This window comes from Rhinatrema bivittatum, chromosome 2 (assembly GCF_901001135.1).
Source record: "Rhinatrema bivittatum chromosome 2, aRhiBiv1.1, whole genome shotgun sequence".
NCBI lineage: Eukaryota > Metazoa > Chordata > Amphibia > Gymnophiona > Rhinatrematidae > Rhinatrema > Rhinatrema bivittatum.
In genome coordinates this window covers 493,604,544-493,625,534 of record NC_042616.1, presented here as the reverse complement: position 1 = coordinate 493,625,534, position 20,991 = coordinate 493,604,544, and the positions used below count along the sequence as shown (strand labels likewise).

The 20,991-nt window shown below is 45.0% G+C and overlaps 1 protein-coding gene across 1 annotated transcript in view; it reads left to right on the top strand.

The window, feature by feature from the left end:
- The first annotated feature begins 849 nt into the window (after positions 1-849).
- Positions 850-20,991, top strand: part of SSR1 (signal sequence receptor subunit 1) — a 61,312-nt gene continuing 41,170 nt past the window's right edge. Inside the window, exon 1 of the mRNA XM_029590609.1 lies at positions 850-1,053. Within this exon, the coding sequence (XP_029446469.1) occupies positions 987-1,053 (67 nt within the window). The 5' untranslated portion in view covers positions 850-986. The remainder of the gene's footprint in view (positions 1,054-20,991) is intronic.

The window sequence follows — 20,991 nt, the reverse complement described above, 5'->3', positions numbered from 1 at the left end:
CCTGAGTAAAGGGATGTGTGTGGGTGTGTGTGAGGCAGCCTGTGTGTAGAAGTATGTGTGTGTATGTGAGGAAGCCTGTGTATATGGGTGTGTGTGTGTGAGAGCGAGAGAGAGAGGGAGCCAATGTGCAGGGGTATGGGAGAGAGAGAGTTAGGTAGCATGTGTGAGGGAATATGCATGAGGGAGAAAGGGAGTCTGTGTGGTTGTGTGTGCAAGAGAGAAATGGAGCTTATGTGAGGAAATGTAGGTGTGTGGGAGAGAAAAGGAGCCTGTTTGAGGGTGTGTGTATGTGCGAAAGAGAGGGTGCCTGAACGAGGAGGTGTGTATGTGCATGAAAAAAAAAGCGAGCCTTTATATGTGTGTGAGAGAGGGACAGAGGGAGCATGTATGAGGGGCAGTACTGAGAGAGGGGCCAAATTCTGGGATAAAGTGGAAGGGGTTGAGCCTAGAGGGGAAGGGGATAGTGGAGGGTGGAGGAGTCGGAGGGGGGGCTTGAAAAGGCAAAGTGAAAGCAGACTGCCAGGGGAGTAGGTAGAGATTGAGACATTCATACAATGTATTTCCAGGGAAATTCTTCTCAAAATATTGTAAACTCTTCATCTTTAATAACTGTTTTCTGTATTACATTTTAAATTAACTACTTAAAGATTGTCATGTATATCGTGTTATTTTAACCAATATAAATTATGCAGAATTTTCAATTTTTGTGTGCAGACTTCCCCCCAGATGTAAACGGTGGGGAATCCAGTCTATTACCACCACGCCCCCTCCGTAAACAGCCTGTCGTCACGTGACTCGCCGCACGTGGTTGCACGCGGGCTCAATCTCTACGATCGCTCAGCGCCACGTCCGCCTCCGGCCAGAGGGGGGAGGTTCTGCGTGACGCGTCGCTGCCAGTGCCCGGATGCAGCAGCAGCAGCGCCATTATCCGTGAGCGGACGCGCAGGAAGCCGAGAGGCTGCAGCAAAGCCGTACGCGTATTAGCGATGAGGACACTTTTGTTGCTCGCCCTGCTGGTCTTCCCGGCCACCTTTCTCCTGAGCTCCGGTAAAGGTGAGGGCACTGCGGCGGTTATTCTGCGGGGCTGAACACAAACTGCAGCCGCGACGTGATGGGCGGGCTCGGTGGTTGCTGTTGTTAGCGGCGGCAGTGGTGCTCCGTGAAGTGAGTTAGGCCGTTCACGCACCGGGGTGAGGTGTTGTGCTGAGAGTGCTCCCTTCTATCCGGGACTGTCCGTGCACGGCACTGCCGTAAAATGAGGCGGCGGCGCCGCCGGTCAGCGATGGGGGCCGCTGCCGCATGTCTCCCCTCCTCATGCTGCCGGTGGCTCAGGGCTGACGTGTCATTTCCCTCCTATCGCTCTCATGCGGCCTCCATTCATTCCCGCAGGAAAAGTTGGGGGGTCTAGTACAGATTTTCGTTTTGCAGAATTTATTTTTTCTTTTTCCCGATGGTGGTTTCTCTTTGGCAGTATTGTTGTAGTCACAGCCATATCGCTACCTAAAGTCTCTCCCCCTGCACACTTCTTCTGCTTGGAAAGTTTTTAGTACTATTTTACCAGTTCTACGTCCCCAAGTTTTTTGGTTTGTTTGTTTTATTTATTTAACTCTTTTCTATACCGACACTCATGAAGGAAATCACATCACATCGGTTCACATAAAACAAGAGTATTAGAACTTTAACATTAACAGTAGTGAAGGGCTACTGGTAGAGGAAGGAGATAAGTTACAATGAACAGGAGTTACTGGAACTTGGTTGATGGAAAGTAAAGGTAACAAAGGTGGCCTGGAGGTGGAAGGGGAAACGAAATGGAGAAGGGAAAAGGTGACAGTTGATTAAACAGGTATGTTGTTAAGGTATGTTTTTAAATTAAACACAATGTTTTATCCTACCACTTTGACTATGGTCATAATCCTGTAATTTCACCAATGAGTTTACGTGGCAGGGTGTTGACCACCCCATTCTAAATTTATTTTTATTTATTTATTTATTTAAATACTTTTTTATACCGAAGATCATGTACGAGTACATATCGCTTCGGTTTACAGCAAACCAACAGTTGGAAATTACAGAAAACAATATGAACATAATTTAATAAAATTGTACAGGAATAGAATTATAATTGAACAAACATAACGAGAGGGGAATATGGGGATATTTTACATGTTCTCAATCTTAGCCAGAAGAGATCTTACTTGGTTAATAGCTAGTTCAGACCTTTCAAAATGGCTGAGGAGTGATTGATTTTTGGATATTTTTGTCTGGATTTTATTGCTATTGGATGCAAAACTTATAGGTGGGAGCTTGAAGTGTGTATGGTACTGTACATATGGCCACTTACACTGCAACAGCCTGTGGGTCTTAACTCTTCAGGTTGTTGTAGTTCACCTCCAGAAAAAACCATCAACTGTCAAAAAATAATATAGCTTTGTCACTGACAAAGGTGGTGGCCACCTGAACCACTGCTCAGTGGAGGTGGAAGGAGCCAGAACAGTAGCAGAATTCAAGCATGTATGGAATAGCCATAAAGGGAGAAGACCACATTGAATAAGAACTGTCACAGCACAGTAAGCAGATACAAATGGGTAGGCTGAATGGACAAAATGATAATTTCCTGCCAACATTTTTTGTTTTTCAAATAAACAGCAAAAGTAATCAAATAACAGAAGCAAGCATATACTTACTTTCCTTATACTGCTACAATTGGAATAATCAACCTCCACAGTGTCCTTCAAACAGCAACAGGTGGCATTTTCCCAATGAGTTGTTTGCTTTGCTAGGTACTTATCTATGTTTTTCTGATGGACTGCAGTTAAATTTTGTATTTGGTTACCTTTAATGATATTTGAATTGACATTGAACCTGACTTAGACATTTTCTGTAGCCATGGATCCAGACTTTGATGCAAAAATATAAACCCAGCGAAGCACATTTTTATCACAAATACTGGAAAAGATGTTAGGGATATTTAGAGTAGGTCATCCAAGGGGAAAGAAACATACATAATAATAAATGTGAGCCATAAGGCCAGTGCCAATTTACATTTGGTTGTAATACTATGGACTTCAGTTGATCTTTTGTTTTTTCTTTCGCTTTGCAACTAAGGACCCTCTGTGTTTATCTCATGATGCTCTCCAACTGCTCCTCCAAAACAACACGGGCTGCCAGACTGGAGTTGGGACTCAGCACATAGTTAAGCTCTGGAATTTATTGCCAGAGGATGTGGTTACAGCAGTTAGTGCAACTGGGTTTAAAAAAGGTTTGGATATGTTCTTAGAGGAAAAATCCATAAATTGCTATTATGGTAATTAGAGAGCAATAGCTTGTGTTTTATCTGTTTTATGTTCTTGCCAGGTACTTGTATCTTGGATTGGCCACTGTTGGAAACAGGATACTGGGCTTGATGGACGCTTGATCTGACCCAGTATGGCATACCTTATGTTCTTATAATGGGTTGGTCACAACCTTAACTGGGGGGACACCCAATCTTGGTTCTCCCTTGACTGGCTCATCTGCTAGCGAGGGCAGTTCTGTGGGACCAGCTCCAGTTCCTTCTGCACTTGGTCTGGACCCGGCTGCGTTTTCTTGGTTGGAATTTTTTCAAGGCTTACAATCCTTCCTTCAGGTGCAGTCCTCTACTACCCCCCCCCCCACCCCCCACCATTTTTGTCCAGTTGGACCCTCAGCCACTGGATCCTCCCGCTTCCAGTCCTATGCTTAAGCGCGGGGGCTTGCCCTGTGGATGTTCCCGACAGGAATCCGATGGCACTGATGATGTTAATCCTGATTCCCTGGAAGATGGGGAAATCCCTCCAGGGCTGGAAATGTATCGAACCATGTTGCAGTTCTTTCATAGAGACGAATTCCCAGACTTTGAAACAGCTGGTTGTTCCTGGTTCAGATGCTACGTCAGAGCTGAGGAGAATCCCATTTTGGTTTCCTTACGTAAAGCCTCTTGTTTTTCCCAGTGATGAATGCCATCCAGGAATTGAGTGATCTGGAATGGGATGCAACTGCAATTTTTAAAAGATCGGACTTTGGAAGGCCTGTACCGCTGTATCCGGCTGTGCATTTTCCCAGAGTGGATGCCATGTCTAAGCGGACAGCTATCTCCATAGAAGGAGGAGCAGCCTTGAAGGCTTTTTGATAGGATTGATGCTATTCTTAAGCCTTTGAGGCAGTAGCAATGAATTTACAGATTGCCTCCAGTTAAGCCCTAGTGGCAAGGTCTTGTCTACTTTTCTCAGGAGGTTGATGAGTCTGGAGGGAATTCCAGCGTGGTTATGGAGCCTGCTGCTGCCTTTTTACAGATGCAGGCTGTGATTTGGTCCGGACCTCGACCAGAGGAGTGGCTTCGATGATAGCAGCCAGGTGTCAATTCTGGTTGTGAAATTGTTCTGCTGACACAGCTTCCAAAGCTGATCTTACCAAGATGCCCTTTGAAGGCTCGCTGCTGTTTGGGAGTGAGTTGAAGAAACTGGCCAGTAAGTGGGGCAAGTCTCCAGTGCCTCGGTTGCGGGAAGATGAGAAAAAAATTACAGTGCCCCTTTGGTATGAGGATTGTTTCCGGGGTTCCAGGCGTTTTCGTCCCTACAGAGGGATGACCTTTCAGCAGACTTGTCCTTTTGGTAGGTCTCAGTCCTTTCGTCCCTAGCAGCACAAGAGAGGAGTGGGCTCGGGTGATGGACCTTCCCGTTGAAGGTTTTCCAACCCATCTTCCGGAACAGGAAATATAAGGGTTGTGTCTCTTTATTGGAGGTGGGGTGGGTCAAAATCACATCAGACCAGTGAGTCCTGGAGGTGATATGCAGAGTGTGCTCTGAAATTTCACAGTATTCTTCGGGACATATTCATGGCATCCCCTTGCCACTCCCCGTAGAAGAAACAGGCAGTGGAGTTCACACTTCAAAGGCTCCTCAGTCTGAGGGCTGTAGTTCCAGTGCCCATGTCTCAAAATTTATGGGGTGAAATTCCATTTATTTTGTTGTGCCCAAGAAGGAGGGCTCCTTTTGTCCCATCTTGAATCTCAAGAGGGTCAGCCGTCACTTAAAAATGACTCCTTTTCAAATGAAAACCTTGCGGTCTTTAATAATGTTGGTGCAGTCAGAGGAATTTCTGACCACCTTGGATCTGTCAGAAGCTTACTTTCATATTCCCATCCGACTGGAACACCAACACTTTCTACGCTTTGTGGTATTGGGGTGCCATTATCAGTTTCAGGTGCTGCCTTTTGGTCTCGCCAACGCTTCCAGAACATTTTCCAAGATTATGATGGTGGTAGCGGCGGCCTTGCGAAAAGAAGGAATCCTGGTGCACCCATATTTTGACTGGCTGATTCGAGCCAAGTCTCAGGAAGAGAACCACCTGATGACAAACAAGGTGATCTCCTTATTGTAGGAGCTCGTTTGGGTGGTGAACCTGACCAAGAGCAATTTTCAACCATCCCAGATGTTGGAGTATCAGGGGGTCCGGTTCGACACCGAACAGGACAGAGTTTTCCTACCGGAGGTTAAGATCCAGAGATTGATGTCTCCAGTGCGTCAGTTGTTGAACACCGTACGCCCGACGGTGTGGTCCTATCTACAGGTACTTGGTTTGATGACAGCTACCCTGGAAGTGATGCAGTGGGCAAGGGTGCACATGCATCCTCTTCAGCGCTCTCTGTTATCTCGTTGGAATCCACAGTCTCAGAATTACGTGGTTCAGCTCCACTTGCCGATGGAAATCTTCTCCCGCCTCCAGCGGTGGTTGCAATAGGATCATCGGAGAAAGGGAGTTTCCTTGTCTTCTCTGGCCTGGTTGGTACTCACGACAGATGCGAGTCTCCACTGTTTGGGGGGGGGCCTCACTGTCTGGAGTTAACAGCCCAGGAGTGCTGGAATGCCAAAGAGTCCTGTTGGAGCATCAGTCTCCTGGAGGCCCGGGCTGTATGGCTGGCATGCTTGCGGTTCAGCCACAGGCTGTGGAATCAAGTGGTTCGTGTGATGTCTGACAACGCGATGACTCTGGCCTATATCAGTCTCCAGGGAAGAACCAAGAGCCAGCAAGTTTCGCAGGAAATAGACCAGCTGATGGAATGGGCAGAAGGTCATCTGCAGATGATCTTGGCATCTCACATTGCAGGAAAAGACAATGTAAGAGCAGACTTTCTCAACAGGCAGAGTCTGGACCCATGAGTGTGGGTGTTGTCAGCCAAGGCATTTCAGCTGATTGTGGATCTCTGGGGCCTTCTGTTCCTAGACCTGCTGGTGACTTCTCGAAATGAGAAGGTTCCTCACTTCTACAGTTGCAGGAGAGATCCGTGGTCCCTGGGAATAGATACTCTCGTACAGGTTTGGCTGGAAGACAGATTGCTTTATGCCTTTCCTCTGTGGCCCATGCTGGGCAGGTTAATTTGCAAGATCGAAGGCCACAGGGGGCTAGTAATCCTGGTGGCGCTGGACTAGGCCAGGCATCCGTGGTGTGCAGATTTGCGATGACGCCTGGTGGAGGACCCCCTTCATCTTCCGCCGCACATGGATCTGTTTTCAGCAGGGACCTCAGGATCCGACTCGATTCTGTCTTACGGTTTGGCCCTTGAGAGGGCCCGTCTGTTAAAGTGTGGTTATTCCTCTGTGGTAATTTCCACTTTACAGCGCGCTCAGAGGTTCTCCACTTCCTTGGCTTATGTGCGGGTTTGGAGTTAAGATCCCTCTCATTCTGGATTTGTTTGCAGGACAGATTGAATAAAGGCTTGGCCCTTAATTCCTTGAAGGTGCAGTTTGTGGCTCTTGCCTGTTTGAGGCCTGGTAAAGGGTGTTTCCTTGTTGTCTCATCTTGATGTGGTCCATTTTTTGAAGGGAGTGAAGCATCTTGGGCCTCCCTTGAGGTTACTGTTCCATTGTGGAGTCTTAATTTGGTGCTGGACTTTTTGGCGGGCCCTACATTCCAACCACTGTGTAGCCTTTCCTTATGGTTGTTGACTTTGAAGACTGTGTTCTGCTCGTTGGATTTCTGAGCTGCAGGCCTTGTCTTGCCGGGAGCCGTTCTCTTGGGTGACTCCAGGGGCATTACAGCTGCATGCTGTTCATTCTTCTTGCCCAAGGTAGTCTCAGACTTTCATTTGAATCAGTCCATCTCCTTGCCATCCCTGGATAAGGTCAGGGATGTGGAGGAGTTTCGCCTTCTGCGCTCCTTGGATGTTAAGTGTCTTGTCTTGCGGTATCTGGAGGTCTCTGTCTTTTCGGAAGACGGATCACCTGTTTGTTCTCCATGGCAGGAGTAGTAAGCAGGGCACGCTGGCTTCGCAGGCTACCATATCTCATTGGATTAAGGAGGTGGTCACAGCTGTGTATGTGGATGCTGGAAAACCATTGCCTATTCAGGTTAGAGCTCATTCCACTAGGGCTCAGGCAGTGTCATGGGCGGAGATTAGTCTGTCTCCCATTGATACCTGCCGAGCTGTGACGTGGTCCTTCTTACACACTTTTTCCAGATTTTATTGTCTGGAAGGATGCAGCCTTTGCATGTGCAGTGTTGACTGGACCGCGGGCAACCTCCCACCCTTGTTGGGGACTTGCTTTGGTACATTCCACTGGTCCTGAGTCCATCTGTCTACATGCTACGAAATGGAGAAATTACTTACCTGATGATTTTGTTTTCCTTAGTGTAACAGATGGGTTCAGCTTCTCCCCCTTGGCTGCCGCATAAGTGTGTTAGTTGTCTTCCTGTGGGGCTCTGGGTCCTAAGGGATTAACAGTTAGTGTTCATCCAGTCTCTAGCTTGGGGTACCTAGAATCTTATGTGAGATCAGTGTTTATCGTTGGTTGTGTACAGATCTGGTTACCATTTTGTAATCATGTTTTTAAACAAGTTTTTTGCTAGTCTGTCCACAGTTGCTTTTGAAGAGAATACTGGCAGGCTGGTGTCACTGCAGGGTTATATATACTGTGATGTCAGCTTGCTCAGTCTCCTTCTGCTGGCAGCAGAGCCTAAACCCTCTGGTCCTGAGACCATCTGCCTACACTAGGGAAACGAAATTTTCAGGTAAGTAATTTCTCCAGTGGTGTATTTAGTGTTTTATTTGGCAGTGACCTGCAACAGCACAATTAATTTAATTGAAAAAGACTAGGTCACTCTCTTGTTTTAGATAAATTATTGATTGATTTTCAATGTGGAAATATCTTGTCCCCTTATATGGGATAAGAGTGTATAAATCAAATAATGAGCTTAGGGGTGAGTGGGAGGAAAAGAGACACTAAAATAAATTATCTACCTTTCCTAGTCGTTTTTCTTAATCAAGGCATGCACACTCTGAAAATTAATTTACCCCATAATTTCACCTCTCCCCAACTCTTAAGTTCTAGTATTACCAGCAAGCAATGCTTACCAATCCTCTTCAGCCACCTGCAAACTCTTCTCTCAATACTTCTGCTGGCTTGGATTCTGAATACTCCGAGGGAAATGGATCTGGAGATTTCTCTGTTTAGAAGGAATCAATAAGTCTTCTCTTTGGGCACCTCTCCTCTGCAGGAAAGGAGAAAGTCTAGCAGGCCAATACAGAATGGTGCACTCGTGCTATTACTCCTTACAGTATAAGGGGTAATAGATGCGCATCGAAAACGTGCGACCATCCCCGCAAAAACTAGTAGCGCTCATCGCATGCGTTAAAATTTAAGCAACCCGAAAAAGTGTACAGAAAAGCAGAAAATACTGCTTTTCTGTACATCTGGCTTAATATCCTAGCGATATTAAGTCAGAGGAACCAAAAAATTAAAAAAAAAATCTGTCGGCAGGTTAAAAAAAAAACAAATGGATGCTCAATTTTACCGGCGGCCGTTTTCCTGCTGTCAGCAAGTTCAAAAATTAAGTGTTGGTTGTTGGACCCGTTGACAATCACCTCTACCGCTAATAAGGAGGCGCAAGGGATACAATATTGTCCCTAGCGCCTCCTTATTAGTGCAACACCTCATTTAAATAGTAGCGCGCACCCAGAAGAGGTGGCTGGGTGCATGTTAGGAAAGTGAGTGCCTGTTTTTCCGGGCATTTTATTGTATCAACCTGATATAGCAATGTGCGCTTACTTTTGTGCCCTTTCCTGTTGGCCACTTGGGTGAGCACCTAGGGGGGTGTGTGTGTGTGTGTGTGTGTGTGTAAATATTAGGCGCATAACTTTTTGGGCGCCTAGTTGAACACACATAATAAAAAAAAAAGAAAAAAAATAATGCAGCTAGACTCACGCCTCCGGCCACTACTCAGCAAATTGTCGGTCATCATGGCGCCTGAGCCTAAGAAGTCTAAGCGCCTTTCTCTTTGCACTGCTTGTCATATTCGGGCATCTCAGTTAGGAGTGCATGCTGCATTGTCGGTGCTTTATGTACTCAGGATGAACTGTTTCCTCTGATTTCACTATGCTTGGTTCTTCCCAGCCAGATGTGGGTCTGGGTAAGGATGTCTCAGGTGGAGCATCTGATTTTGGATCTCCCCTAACTGGTTCTTCAGCATGGGAAGGTAGTGCAGTGAGTACTCCTCAGGTACCTCCCAGTCTGGATGCTTCTACTTTTTCATGGGTAGAGTGTTTTTCAGGAGTTACAGTCCTTCTAGCGCAGTCCTTGGCTCTGTTCCAGGTTTCTAGGGCAGAGGCACAAGTTGGGAACCTTGCCTTATGTTACGTGCCAGATTACCCCTCTAACAATAGCGGCTCCTTGATTGGGGCTCCGGACGGCACAGATGATGTCAATCCTGCCTCTCTTGAGGATGGGGAAATTCCCCCTGAATTGGAACCATTTAGAACCATGTTGTGGTTCTTTCATCAAAATGAACTGCCAATCTTGATATCCCAGACCTTGACTATGCTTAGCGTTCTGGGGCGGAGTCCGCTTCTGAGCAGAAGAGAGATCCTATTTTGGTTTATTTGCGCAAAGCCTCTTGGTTTTTTTTTGTTTTTTCCCATGATGGAAGCCATTCAAGAATTGATTGATGTTGAGTGGGGGTCAGATTTTGAAAGGCCTTTACCCCCTGGATCCAGTGATAAGAGAGCACTTTTATTTTCTGAAGGTAGATGCACTTGTGTGTGCAGTCTCCAAATGGACCACTATTCCCATCAAAGGAGGAGCGGCCTTGAAGGATGCTCATGATAAGAAAAATTGAGACTATCCTTAAGTAGGCATTTGAAGCTGTGGCAGTGACCTTGCAGGTTGCTTCTTGTTGTTCCTTGGTGACTTACTCTTGTTTGGTTCTCTCCTAAGAGGTTGATGACTCTAGCGTACATTCCAGATCAGTTATGGAACCTGCTGCTGCCTTTTGGGCTGATGCGGGCTGTGATTTGGTCTGCACTTCAGCCAGAGGGGTGGCTTCGGTTGTGGCAGCCAAGCATCAGTTATGGTTGAGAAATTGGTCAGCCAATGCGACCTCCAAGGCTAATCTCACCAAGTTGCCTTTTAACGACTTGCTTTTGTTTGGTAGCAGGTTGGAGAAGATGACCAGTAAGTGGGGTGAATTTTCAGTTCCTTGTTTGCTGGAAGATGAGTCTAGCACAGGGCTCCCTTGTCATGAGAGGTCATGCTAGAGGCGCCAGGTGTGTTTGACCCTATAGCAGAGTGACCTTTCAGAAGACTTGGCCTCTTTCGTTCCCCGCAGCCCAGAAGAGGCGCAGTCTGATGGTGGACCATCCCAATGAAGGTTTGCCGACCCACCCCTGGGAACAGGAGATACTGGGTCACCTCTCTTTTATCACAGGTGGGTCGAGATTGCATCGGATACGTGGGTCCTGGAGGTGATACGAGCAGGATATGCACTGGAGTTTCGCAGTATTCCTTTGGACGTGTTCATGACATCTCCCTGCCACTCTCCACAGAAGAAGCAGGTAGCAGAAGATATATTGGCATGGCTCCTCAGGGTGAGGGCTGTTATCAGTGCCCATGTCTCAAGAAAATACAGGGTGATATTCCATTTATTTTGTTGTGCCAAAGGAGGAGGGTTCCTTTCGCCCCATCCTGGACTTCAAGGGTGTCAATCATCTGCGAGCGAAGCATTTTTGCAAGGAAACATTGCGATCTGTGATCATGGCATTGCAGTCCAGGGAATTTCTGACCTCTCTGGATCTGTCCAAGGCGTATCTTCACATTCTCATCTGACTGGAACATCAACACTTACTGCGGTTCACAGTCTTGGGGAGCCACTATCAGTTTCGGGTGCCACCACTTCCAGAACCTTTTCCAAAGTAATGGTGGTAGTTGTGGCATTGAGAGAGGATGGACTACTAGTGCACCCATATTTTGGGCAACTGGCTGATTCACTCCAAATCGCCGGAAGAAAGCCGCCTGGTGACTCACAAGGTGATTTCCCTTTTGCGAGAGTTCAGCTGGGTGGGAAACCTAGCCAAGAGCAACCTTAGCCCTACTCAGTCGCTGAAATACATGGGAATTGTAAGCCCATACAGTTAGGCTTGCAGGTAAGCCTAACTGTATGGGCTTACCTGCAAGTCCTTGGCGTAATGGCGGTGACCCCTGGAAGTGGTACCATGGGCAAGGGCGCATATGCGTCCTCTTCAGCGTTCCCTGCAGTCTGTGGAATTAGCAGTCTCAGGACTAATCGATTTGGCTCCACCTGGCAATGGAGATCTCCATCCAACTGCAGTGGTGGCTGCAGGTGGATCATCTATGGAAGGGTGTCTCCCTATCCCCAGCTGACTGGTTGGTACTGACAATGGATGCGAGTCTCCTTGGTTGGGGTGATTACTGTTAGGAGCTGAGGGCGCAAGGGCATTGGCATGCAGAAGAGTGGCTCTGGAACATCAATTGGTTGGAAGCTAGGGCAATCCAGTTGTCATGGTTACAATTCAGCAGCAGACGCAAGGTCAATCGGTCCGCAAAATGTCGGGTAATGCCACAACCTACATCAGTCGGCAGGGAGGCACCAAGAGCCAAAAGGTGTAGCTGGAAATAGATCAGCTTATGTGATGGGCAGAAGTGCATCTCCAGATGATATCGGCCTTGCACACTGCAAGCAAGGACAACGTGAGAGCAGACTTTCCCAGCAGGGAGAGTCTGTACCCAGGAGAGTGGTCATTGTCAGACAAAGTATTTCATCTGATTTGGGATTGCTGGGGTCTCCTGTTCTTAGACCTGTTGGCAACTCTGCGCAACGCGAAGGTTCTGTGATTCTTCAGCCACAGACTAGATCCAAAGTCAGAGGATTGATGCCTTGGTGCAGGAGTGGCTGGAAGACAAGTTGCTGTATACCTTTCCTCCATGGCCCATGTTGGGCAAAATGATTCGAAGAATTGAATGCCACAGGGGGCAGGTATTCTTGATCGCTCCAGATTGGCCCAAGTGACCGTGGTATGCAGTTCTGCAGAGGCTTCTGGTAGATTTGCTTCTTCCGCTTCTGGTGCACAGAAACCTGTTGCAGCAAGGAGCTGTCATTCACGAAGATTCAACTCAATTTTGTCTTACGGTATGGCCCTTGAGAGGGCTCGCTTACTGAAGCGTGGATATTCTCTGGCAGTGATTTCCACCTTGCTAAGAGCTCGCAAGTTCTCCACTTCCTTGGCCTATATGCGAGTTTGGCGAGTGTTTGAGGCCTGGTGTGAGGATCAAGGTGCTCTTCCTTCCTTCGTCAACATTCTGCTCTTTTTTTTTTTTAATTTTGCAGGTTGGCTTGAATAAAGGCTTGGCTCTTAATTCCTTAAAAGTACAAGTAGCAGCCCTCGCCTATTTCAGGGGTCAGGTAAATGGTGGATACTTGTCGGCTCAGCCTGATGTGGCCTGTTTTCTGAAAGGAGTAAAACATCTTCATCCTCCTTGGCAGTTTCCAGTGCCTCTATGGAGTCTTAATTTGGTCTTGTCTTTTTTTTTTGGCAGGGCCTACAATTAGTCTGCATACTCTCTCATTGTGATTGCTGCCCTTGAAAACTGTATTCTGGTGGCAATTTGTTTGGCATGTAGGTTTTCCGAACTGCAGAACTTGTCTTGCCGGGAGCCATTTCTTCAGGTGACTCCAGGTACAGCTGTGTAATATTCCTTCCTTTTTACCAAAGGTGGTCACTGTATTTCACTTCAGACCATCTCCCTGCCATCTCTGGATAAAGAGAGAGACGCGGAGGAGTATCGTCTGTTGCGACTCTTGGATGTTAAGAGGCATATTGTCAGGGGTCAGGTATTTGGAGGTTACAGAGCCTTTGCAGAAGTTAGATTGCCCGTTTTGTCCTTCATGGCAGTACTAGTCAGGGAGAGCTAGCCTGACAGGCTACTATAGCGTGCTGTATTAAGGAGGTAGTCATGGCTACATACATGGATGCTGAGAAGCAGTTACCTAGTCAGGTTCATTCCACTTGGGTTCAGGCAGTGTCGGGGGCCGAAGTTAGATTTTTGTCCATCAACATTGGCCAAGCTGCGCCGTGGTCCTCCTTACACACCTTTTTCAGGTATTATCACCTGGATGTTCAGGCCCAGCAGAATGTGGCCTTTGCAGGTGCGGCTTTGTCTGGACCTCCTGCCCTATTCAGGAGTAGCTTTTGGTATATCCCACTTGTTCAGGATTCATCTGACTGGATGCTAAGAAATGAGAAATTACTACCTACCTAATAATTTCCTTTTCTTTAGGACAGTCTAATGAAATCAGCTTCCCTCCCTTGGCTGCTGTATGGTTGTGTATTGTTTCTCCTGTGTGCCTACTTGTTACAGATATTACTAGACTAGTGGTGGTATGTTCTTATCTGAGTTCAGTGTGGCCTGTTGGCTGAGTATTGACATGATTATCTGTTTTTAATCTTTTTTTTTTTTTTTGCTAGTCTGTTTACAGTTGCTTTTGAAGAGAAAGCTGGTAGGCCAAGGTCACTGCAGGGGTATATGTACTATGACGTTAGCTTGTTCCGTCTCCATCTGCTGGTAGGAGTACATAACCCACTTGTTCTGGATTCATCTGACTATCCTAAAGAAAAGAAATTATCAGGTAGATAGTAATTTTTCATTATGAAATATTTTTTATATTTATTACCTAATTACAGATGTACTTGCAGATGCCATTATTTTGTTTCTCGCATACATGACAAAGTCTGAATTTATGTGGTTTTATTGGTTCTTAGTTGCTCTTCTCTGTGTTCCTCGTATATGCTGTCTGCATGTTTACCTCATATTCGGATAGTACTTTTTCTTTGTAAGAGAGAACTAGGATACCTTTTTTTAAATAGGGATTTTGTTTTTCACCTCTTGTACCACCGGTGGGTGGGGGATTATATGCCCCTCCCGAGTTTAACTGTTCCAGATATCTAAAAATGATTAGCAGGTTGTACACTGCCCGTGGGAGGTGCTGATGAGCAAGGACCTACGACCATACTTCATCCCATGGTGGAGAGACGCCCAAATAACTGCACATGTGGAGCTGTTATGCAGGCTATGCTGAGCACAGTAAGCCTGACATTGAATACACAATGAAAGGTGGCCTATGTACTCTGACAAGGGGGTGGCCCCCAAAAGTCAGAATAGGCTAATCGTGTACAACTACCTGAATGGAGATCGTAATGGATAATAGAAGATAACTGAGACTAAGCTGTAGGAGCTCCAGACAACCAGATGGCCATGGGAGCACTACAGCAGATAAGGGCTGACTGTGAAGGAACTTCTCTTGGTTACAGCTTGAGTTGTGGGGGCAGTATAACTGCGAAATAGACTCTGTTTCCTAAGAGTTCAGTGGTTTTCTTCCGTGAAATTTTTTTACCTTTTCTGCTGGTGTATATTTACTGAAAGGTTATATTTCTGTTTGTAAAGTAGGTAATAGAGAGCACCAAGCCTAACTTATAGCTGCTTATATTCATCGTGTGTTTGGGGGGGGGAAGGATACCAGCTGGCCTCACAGCGAGGCCCATCATGTACCCCCAGGGGGTGGATTCGCGGAGGAAGGTGAGCAAATCCCTTCTAGATAAGGCGGAAGAGTTGGTGGAGCTAGCTGCTTTGGCTAACTTTATTTTTTATTGCATATTCAGGTGGTTCTTTTTCTACATGGTCGGGGCTAAGATACATTCACATTCATCTTCCAAGTGTTTGCATGGGTACCGGATAGCCTTTCCCCTTACTTTCGCAGTGATGTCTCTTTTTATCATTGATTATGGTTAAGATAATCTCTCTTAATGTTAAAGGCCTGAACACCTATAGAAAGCGCTTTCTGCTCAAAAAGGAATTGCTTAATCAAAAAGCAGACATAGCGTTTATTCAGGAGACCCACCTGAAACGCAAACATGAGCATTTACTATCTTATAAGCAATATTTACATGTATTCTTGGCTGCCAGCGGCAAAGAGCCTAAATATTCTGGAACAGGGGTACTGCTCTCGAATCATTTGGTATTTGAATATATTCCCAAATGACTGACACGAATGGGGAGGTTCCTTATCTTAAACATTCAAATTGGCACTAAAAAAAAATACCCTTGTGTCTATTTATGCCCCAAATAGAGACCAAAGTCACTTCTGGCAGGCGCTGCACAGAGCACTGTCATTTCATGCTGACGGCCGATCATATTAGGTGGGGACCTTATTGTTGCGCTCCAGCCTGACATGGATACCTCTAACCCGCTTTCTCACGCACCCAGTCCCACTAGGACACTATTACGGGATTTCATGGCTGATTGGAACATTGTTGACATATGGAGAAACCGGTTTCCCAAGACCCGATCTTATTCCTTTTATTCGGCACCTCATGATAGCTATTCTCGCATTGATTATTTTCTGGTGGATAAACTTGTGGGAAATCAGGTCAGGACGAAGGAAGCCGGTTCTTGAAGCTGAATGAATCCCTCATGCAAGACACTGCCTTTGTGCAGGCCCTGGGCGCACAGCTGCAGGAATATTTCTGCCTGAATAGGGCTGGGGGGGACCTCCCCTAGTATTTTATGGGAATGTTCCAAGGCGGTTGCAAGGGGCAACCGCTTGCAAACGCCAGGAACAGGGGGCAAGTTGCACCTTGATGGATAAAATCGCTGCCCAGTTGCAGGTCTATATGAGGACCCAATCCAGGCGCTGCTATCAGAAGTTATTGGCCCTAAAAAATGAGCTAGCACAACTTGATAATAAGCACATACTGCATGCTCTGGAATCCCTTAAGCAGAAATATTAAGAGGGAGGGAATTAGGCAGGCCAGGCTTTCCCAAAATATCTCTAAAATTAAAAATCTGATAGGCGACATCCTAACGGCCCCTGCAGATATTTGATAGAAATTTGAAAAAATATTTTGGACATTGTATGCAGCGGAGGTTTCCATTCAGCAACTAGACATAGATGACTATTTACAAGACCTTGTCCTGCCTAGCTTGACTCCCGACCAATGACAGAGTTTGGATGCTCCTATTATGTCCAGTGAGATCGAGTTGGTGATCAAAACCTTAAAACCCGGCAAGTCACCCGACTTCAATAGCCTCTGGGGTTTATTATAAAAAATGTATATCAATAGTTGCCGAACCCCCTAGCTCAATATTTTAACCACAGAGAGGGCAAGGGTATCGGATCCCATAACAATGTAGCTGGTATAACCGTACTGGCTAAGCCTGGAGATCCGGCACAGTGTGGCTCCTACAGGCCCATCTCACTCATAAACGTGGACCTAAAAATCCTTGCCAGGGTTCTAGCCCAACGACTCAATACATTTCTCCCACAGCTCGTTCACTCAGACCAGGTAGGGTTCATCCCGCAGCGCATGGTGGCAGACAATACACGAAAAGTCATTGATCTTATTTGGTGGGTGCGCAGAGCTCGGATCCCTACGGTTTTATCACTCGATGCCAAAAAGGCATTTGACCTAGTTCATTGGCCTTTCTTGTTCTCCACATTAAGGCAAATGGCGTCTGGACCATTCTTCCTTCAATGGGTACAACAGCTATACGACAATCCATCTGCCCGGGTAAAAGTAAACAACAGCTATGGCCCGGCTTTCCCCATAGGGAGGGTTACTAGACAAGGGTGCCCATTGTCCCCCTTGCTATTCGCCTTGTATCTTGAACCCTTAGTGACCAGAATAAGCAGGGCAGCTGATATCCACGGAATATTGCTAGGTACTGTGGCGTACAAAGCATCACTCTTTGCAGACGATATACTGCTAACATTAACGGACCCGGCCCCTTCTCTGGAGGGAGTCGCACGCGGATTGCACAGGTTTGGCGCGGTAGCAGGTCTCAAGGTGAATCTATCTAAGTCTGAATTGCTTAATGTAACCTTGGGTAAGGCCGATGCACAGGCCATCAGTAGTAGGTTCCCGTACAAGTGGGCGAAATCTCATATTAAGTACCTGGGGGTCTTCCTAACAGCCAGGTTACCTGATCTTTATCATCTTAATTACACACCCCTGATTGATAAACTAACCCTGGACATGATTAGGTAGAATAGGGGCACCTTTTCTTGGCTGGGAAGAATCGCAATAGCTAAAATGATGGCACTGTCAAAATTTCTATATTTATTTTCTTCTTTGCCGACAGGTATTCCCCCTCCAGCCCTTCGTTGGCAGAAACACATTTTTTACTTCATTTAGCGACGGTGTCCCCCTCGCCTGGCTCACCATGTATTGTACCTTCCAAAGTCACAGGGGGGATTGGGAGTTCCTAATATTCTGTGGTACTATAGGGCATCCCAGATGAGAGCCATACTAGACATTCACCGCAGTACGGAGGTTAAACGATGGGTGTCTATTGAGCAGGCGATACTGGGCCCAATGGCTTTATCGCCATATTCTGGCAACCTCGAAATACCTGGAGGCCAGTTCAGGGAGTCCCATGGTCCTTACAAGTCACCTTACAAATATGGAAGCAGAGCAGACAGCAGGTGGTAGGGGATTACAAGTATTTCTATCAAACATCTCTCCTCCATAATATTCAAATGCCATTGGGCTATCAGACTTCTCAGTTGAATTCCTGGAGGGATAAGGGTTTTACTATTATCGGGCACATGTCATGGGGGGCGATTCTTTAATTGGCAGTAATGACATATCTTTTCCTTTAGCCCAAGAGATTTCTTGGCATATGCCCAAGTGGTTCACTTTCTCCAGACATTGCAACACTCCAATCTGCTACGTCCTGGCTGTTCGTTATTTGAAACTTTAGCTATGCACAGTGATAGAATAACGGGTCCTATTTCCAAGATGTATCACTCTTTCTTTCCGGAAGAGCAGGAGCCCAGTAAATTCGCTGGACAATGGGCAGTAGACCTGGGGGAGCAATTGAGAACTTGGGAGGATATAATGTATTTTGCCAGGAGATGTTCAATTTCAGCCGGATTGCATGAGAATTGCTATAAAATGATATACAGATGGTATCTCACCCCAGATAAAATACATAGAATATATCCGGTGGTATTGGACTCCTGGTGAAATTGTGGAAGTCGTGGAACATACTTTCATACCTGGTGGGCTTGTCACAAACTACAACCCTTTTGGGAGGTTCTTTTTACTTGGATAAGCGACCTGTTACGTTACCCTTCCGCCCTCAACTATTGCTGCCCTCTTGCATGTATATCCTGATGCCATAGATAAGGCCCAGCAGTGCCTATGCACTCAAACTTTCATTGCTGCTCGCAATTTGATAGCTCTTCGGTGGAAAATGGAACAGGTGCCCAAGCTAGCGGATGTCATAGACAAGTTACAATCTTGTTATCGGCTGGCCTCCTTAACTGCTGCCAAATATGGGAGAATGCCTTCTTTTATTAAAACCTGGAAACTGTTTATTGATTATATAGCTCAACTGTAATATGATAATGTTGTTAGGCCTTATGAGAAAAGGAATATGCTTGAGGGGGAATGCAACGATTCCTACTTTCCTGGATGGGGATGTATCATTCTAATTTATCCTTTACCTTTGTTTTAGAGACTGTTTGCTTTAATCACTATCACTGTGAACTTTGATATGCAGTTATGAAGGCAAGCAGCCCTTCTTCGCTTCTGACGACTTCGGATTACACTGCAGCTTGGCCGAAGCTCCACTACGCCTGGATGGGGGGGTGGGGAGGGGAGACATGGGATCTCTCTGTACACATAATTACATTGTTCTAGCAATCCTATGTTAAAAGTTTAATAAAACTATCAATTAAAAATAATTATAAAATTATGAAAAACATTTAAAGTGGAGTCACAAACATTATTTAACTAAGAGAAATAAATAACAGCTACTTTACAGGATCATAGATTGGCCCTGGATTTGTTGTTAATACTACCATGAGCCTTATGCCATACACTCTAAAACACTTATGGTTGTTAGTGTTGTATGGAAAGTTCTGATTGTACCCCTATAATTCTTAATTTAACCAAGTATTTAGAACAGTTATAAACTGTCCCCTGATTAGTTGAATCAAAGTTTCTAGTTTATTAAGTTTTATATACTGTGGTATCGGAAGTTCCATCACAACGGTTTACAATAAGAAATAAAATACAGTAAATCGTCAATTAATAAATGATATATAGTTCTAAAATTATAGTTAAGAACAAGTAAAAAATTTAAAGCATAAAGTGAATACAAGGTAAAATTAAGTACAATAAAATAAAAGCAGCAAAAATATGAACAACTTCTAGATAAAACAACAAATAAAAGATCATTTAGTTAATTTCTGTGTAGGCACATCCAAAAGCCATGTTTTAAGATCGGTTTTAAATTTTTTTTTATATCTGCGTGTAATCTGATCTCAGCTGGTAACGTATTCCAGAGTTTGGGGCCTGCTATTGATATTGCTCGCTCTCGAACTTGACAGATGTGCTGACTTCACCGAGGGGATTGTTAGTAGACCCTTATTTGCCAATATGAGAATCCTTTGGGGAGGATGTAATCGAATGGCCGTATTTAACCATTCGGTTTGTTCACCATAAATTTTGTGTACAAAATGCAGGCTGTTTTATATTGTGAATGGTATTCAATTGGGAGCCAATGCAATGACGTTAAAATCAGTGTAATGTGATCGCATTTTTTGCTTCCTGTCAGCGGCTGCGTTCTGTAATACTTGTAGAGGTCGGATAGTGGAATAAGGAAGTCCCAGTAGCAATGAATTACAATAGTCTGTATTGGAAAAAAATCAGTGATTGCAATACTGTTCTAAAGTTGTTTTTTTCCAGTAACTCTTAACCTTCGTAGAGTGATGAGTTTATGGTAGCCTTCCCTCAGTGGATATATGTTTTTTAAAGCTAAGGTCTGTCTCTAAAATTATACCTAGGGCCCGTACAAAGACTGTCTGTTTTATCTTTATTCTCAAATACAAAAAGGTGGAATTTCTTCATTTCTACATTTCCTTTCTAATATTTCAGTTTTTTCCATTTTTAATGCTAATTTCATGTATGAGAGGAGTTGCTTTAGTGCATTTAGATAAATAATTAAGTCTTTTCGATTGTATCTTCAATCGGGACCAGGAATTGGATGTCGTCCGCGTAGATATAAAAATTCAAGCCTAGTCCTGTAAGCAAATGGCATACTGGAAGTAAATATACATTTGGCAGGGTGGCATTTTTATCTTTATGGGAACAAATTAAACGATGGAGAACAAATATTAATCTATTTTCTCATAGGCTTTCATTATAATGTTTAAAAGTACTATTGCAAAGGTTTGTTGTTCATCTCATGCCCATTACCATACATGAAGAGCCATGTAAATCAAGAGTTGAGAACTCATATGAAGGAGAGTGTGGGTATACTGTATGTCGCATGTGGTGATTTTTATGAAAATAGTAGAAATTCATTTAATTTACTTGTTGATATAATATAAAGCATCCACAATTTTCTTGATAATCATCCAGCATCTGTTCTGATCCAAAGAGAATAGGGATGGAGTGTAAGAGAATTTTAGGCAGCTTAGCTAGATTCCTGGAAGACTTTGATAGATCAGGACAGGCTATAATTGATTGTGGATCAATTTATTGCATATAAGCCGAGTACAGGGATTGTATAAAGGCATGACACTATCATGATTGATCTACTTGTATTGATATTCATTATTATGTTTCTCTTTGCCGATTTCATATTATATATTTACTAACAATGTTCGCAGTGGCCGTAT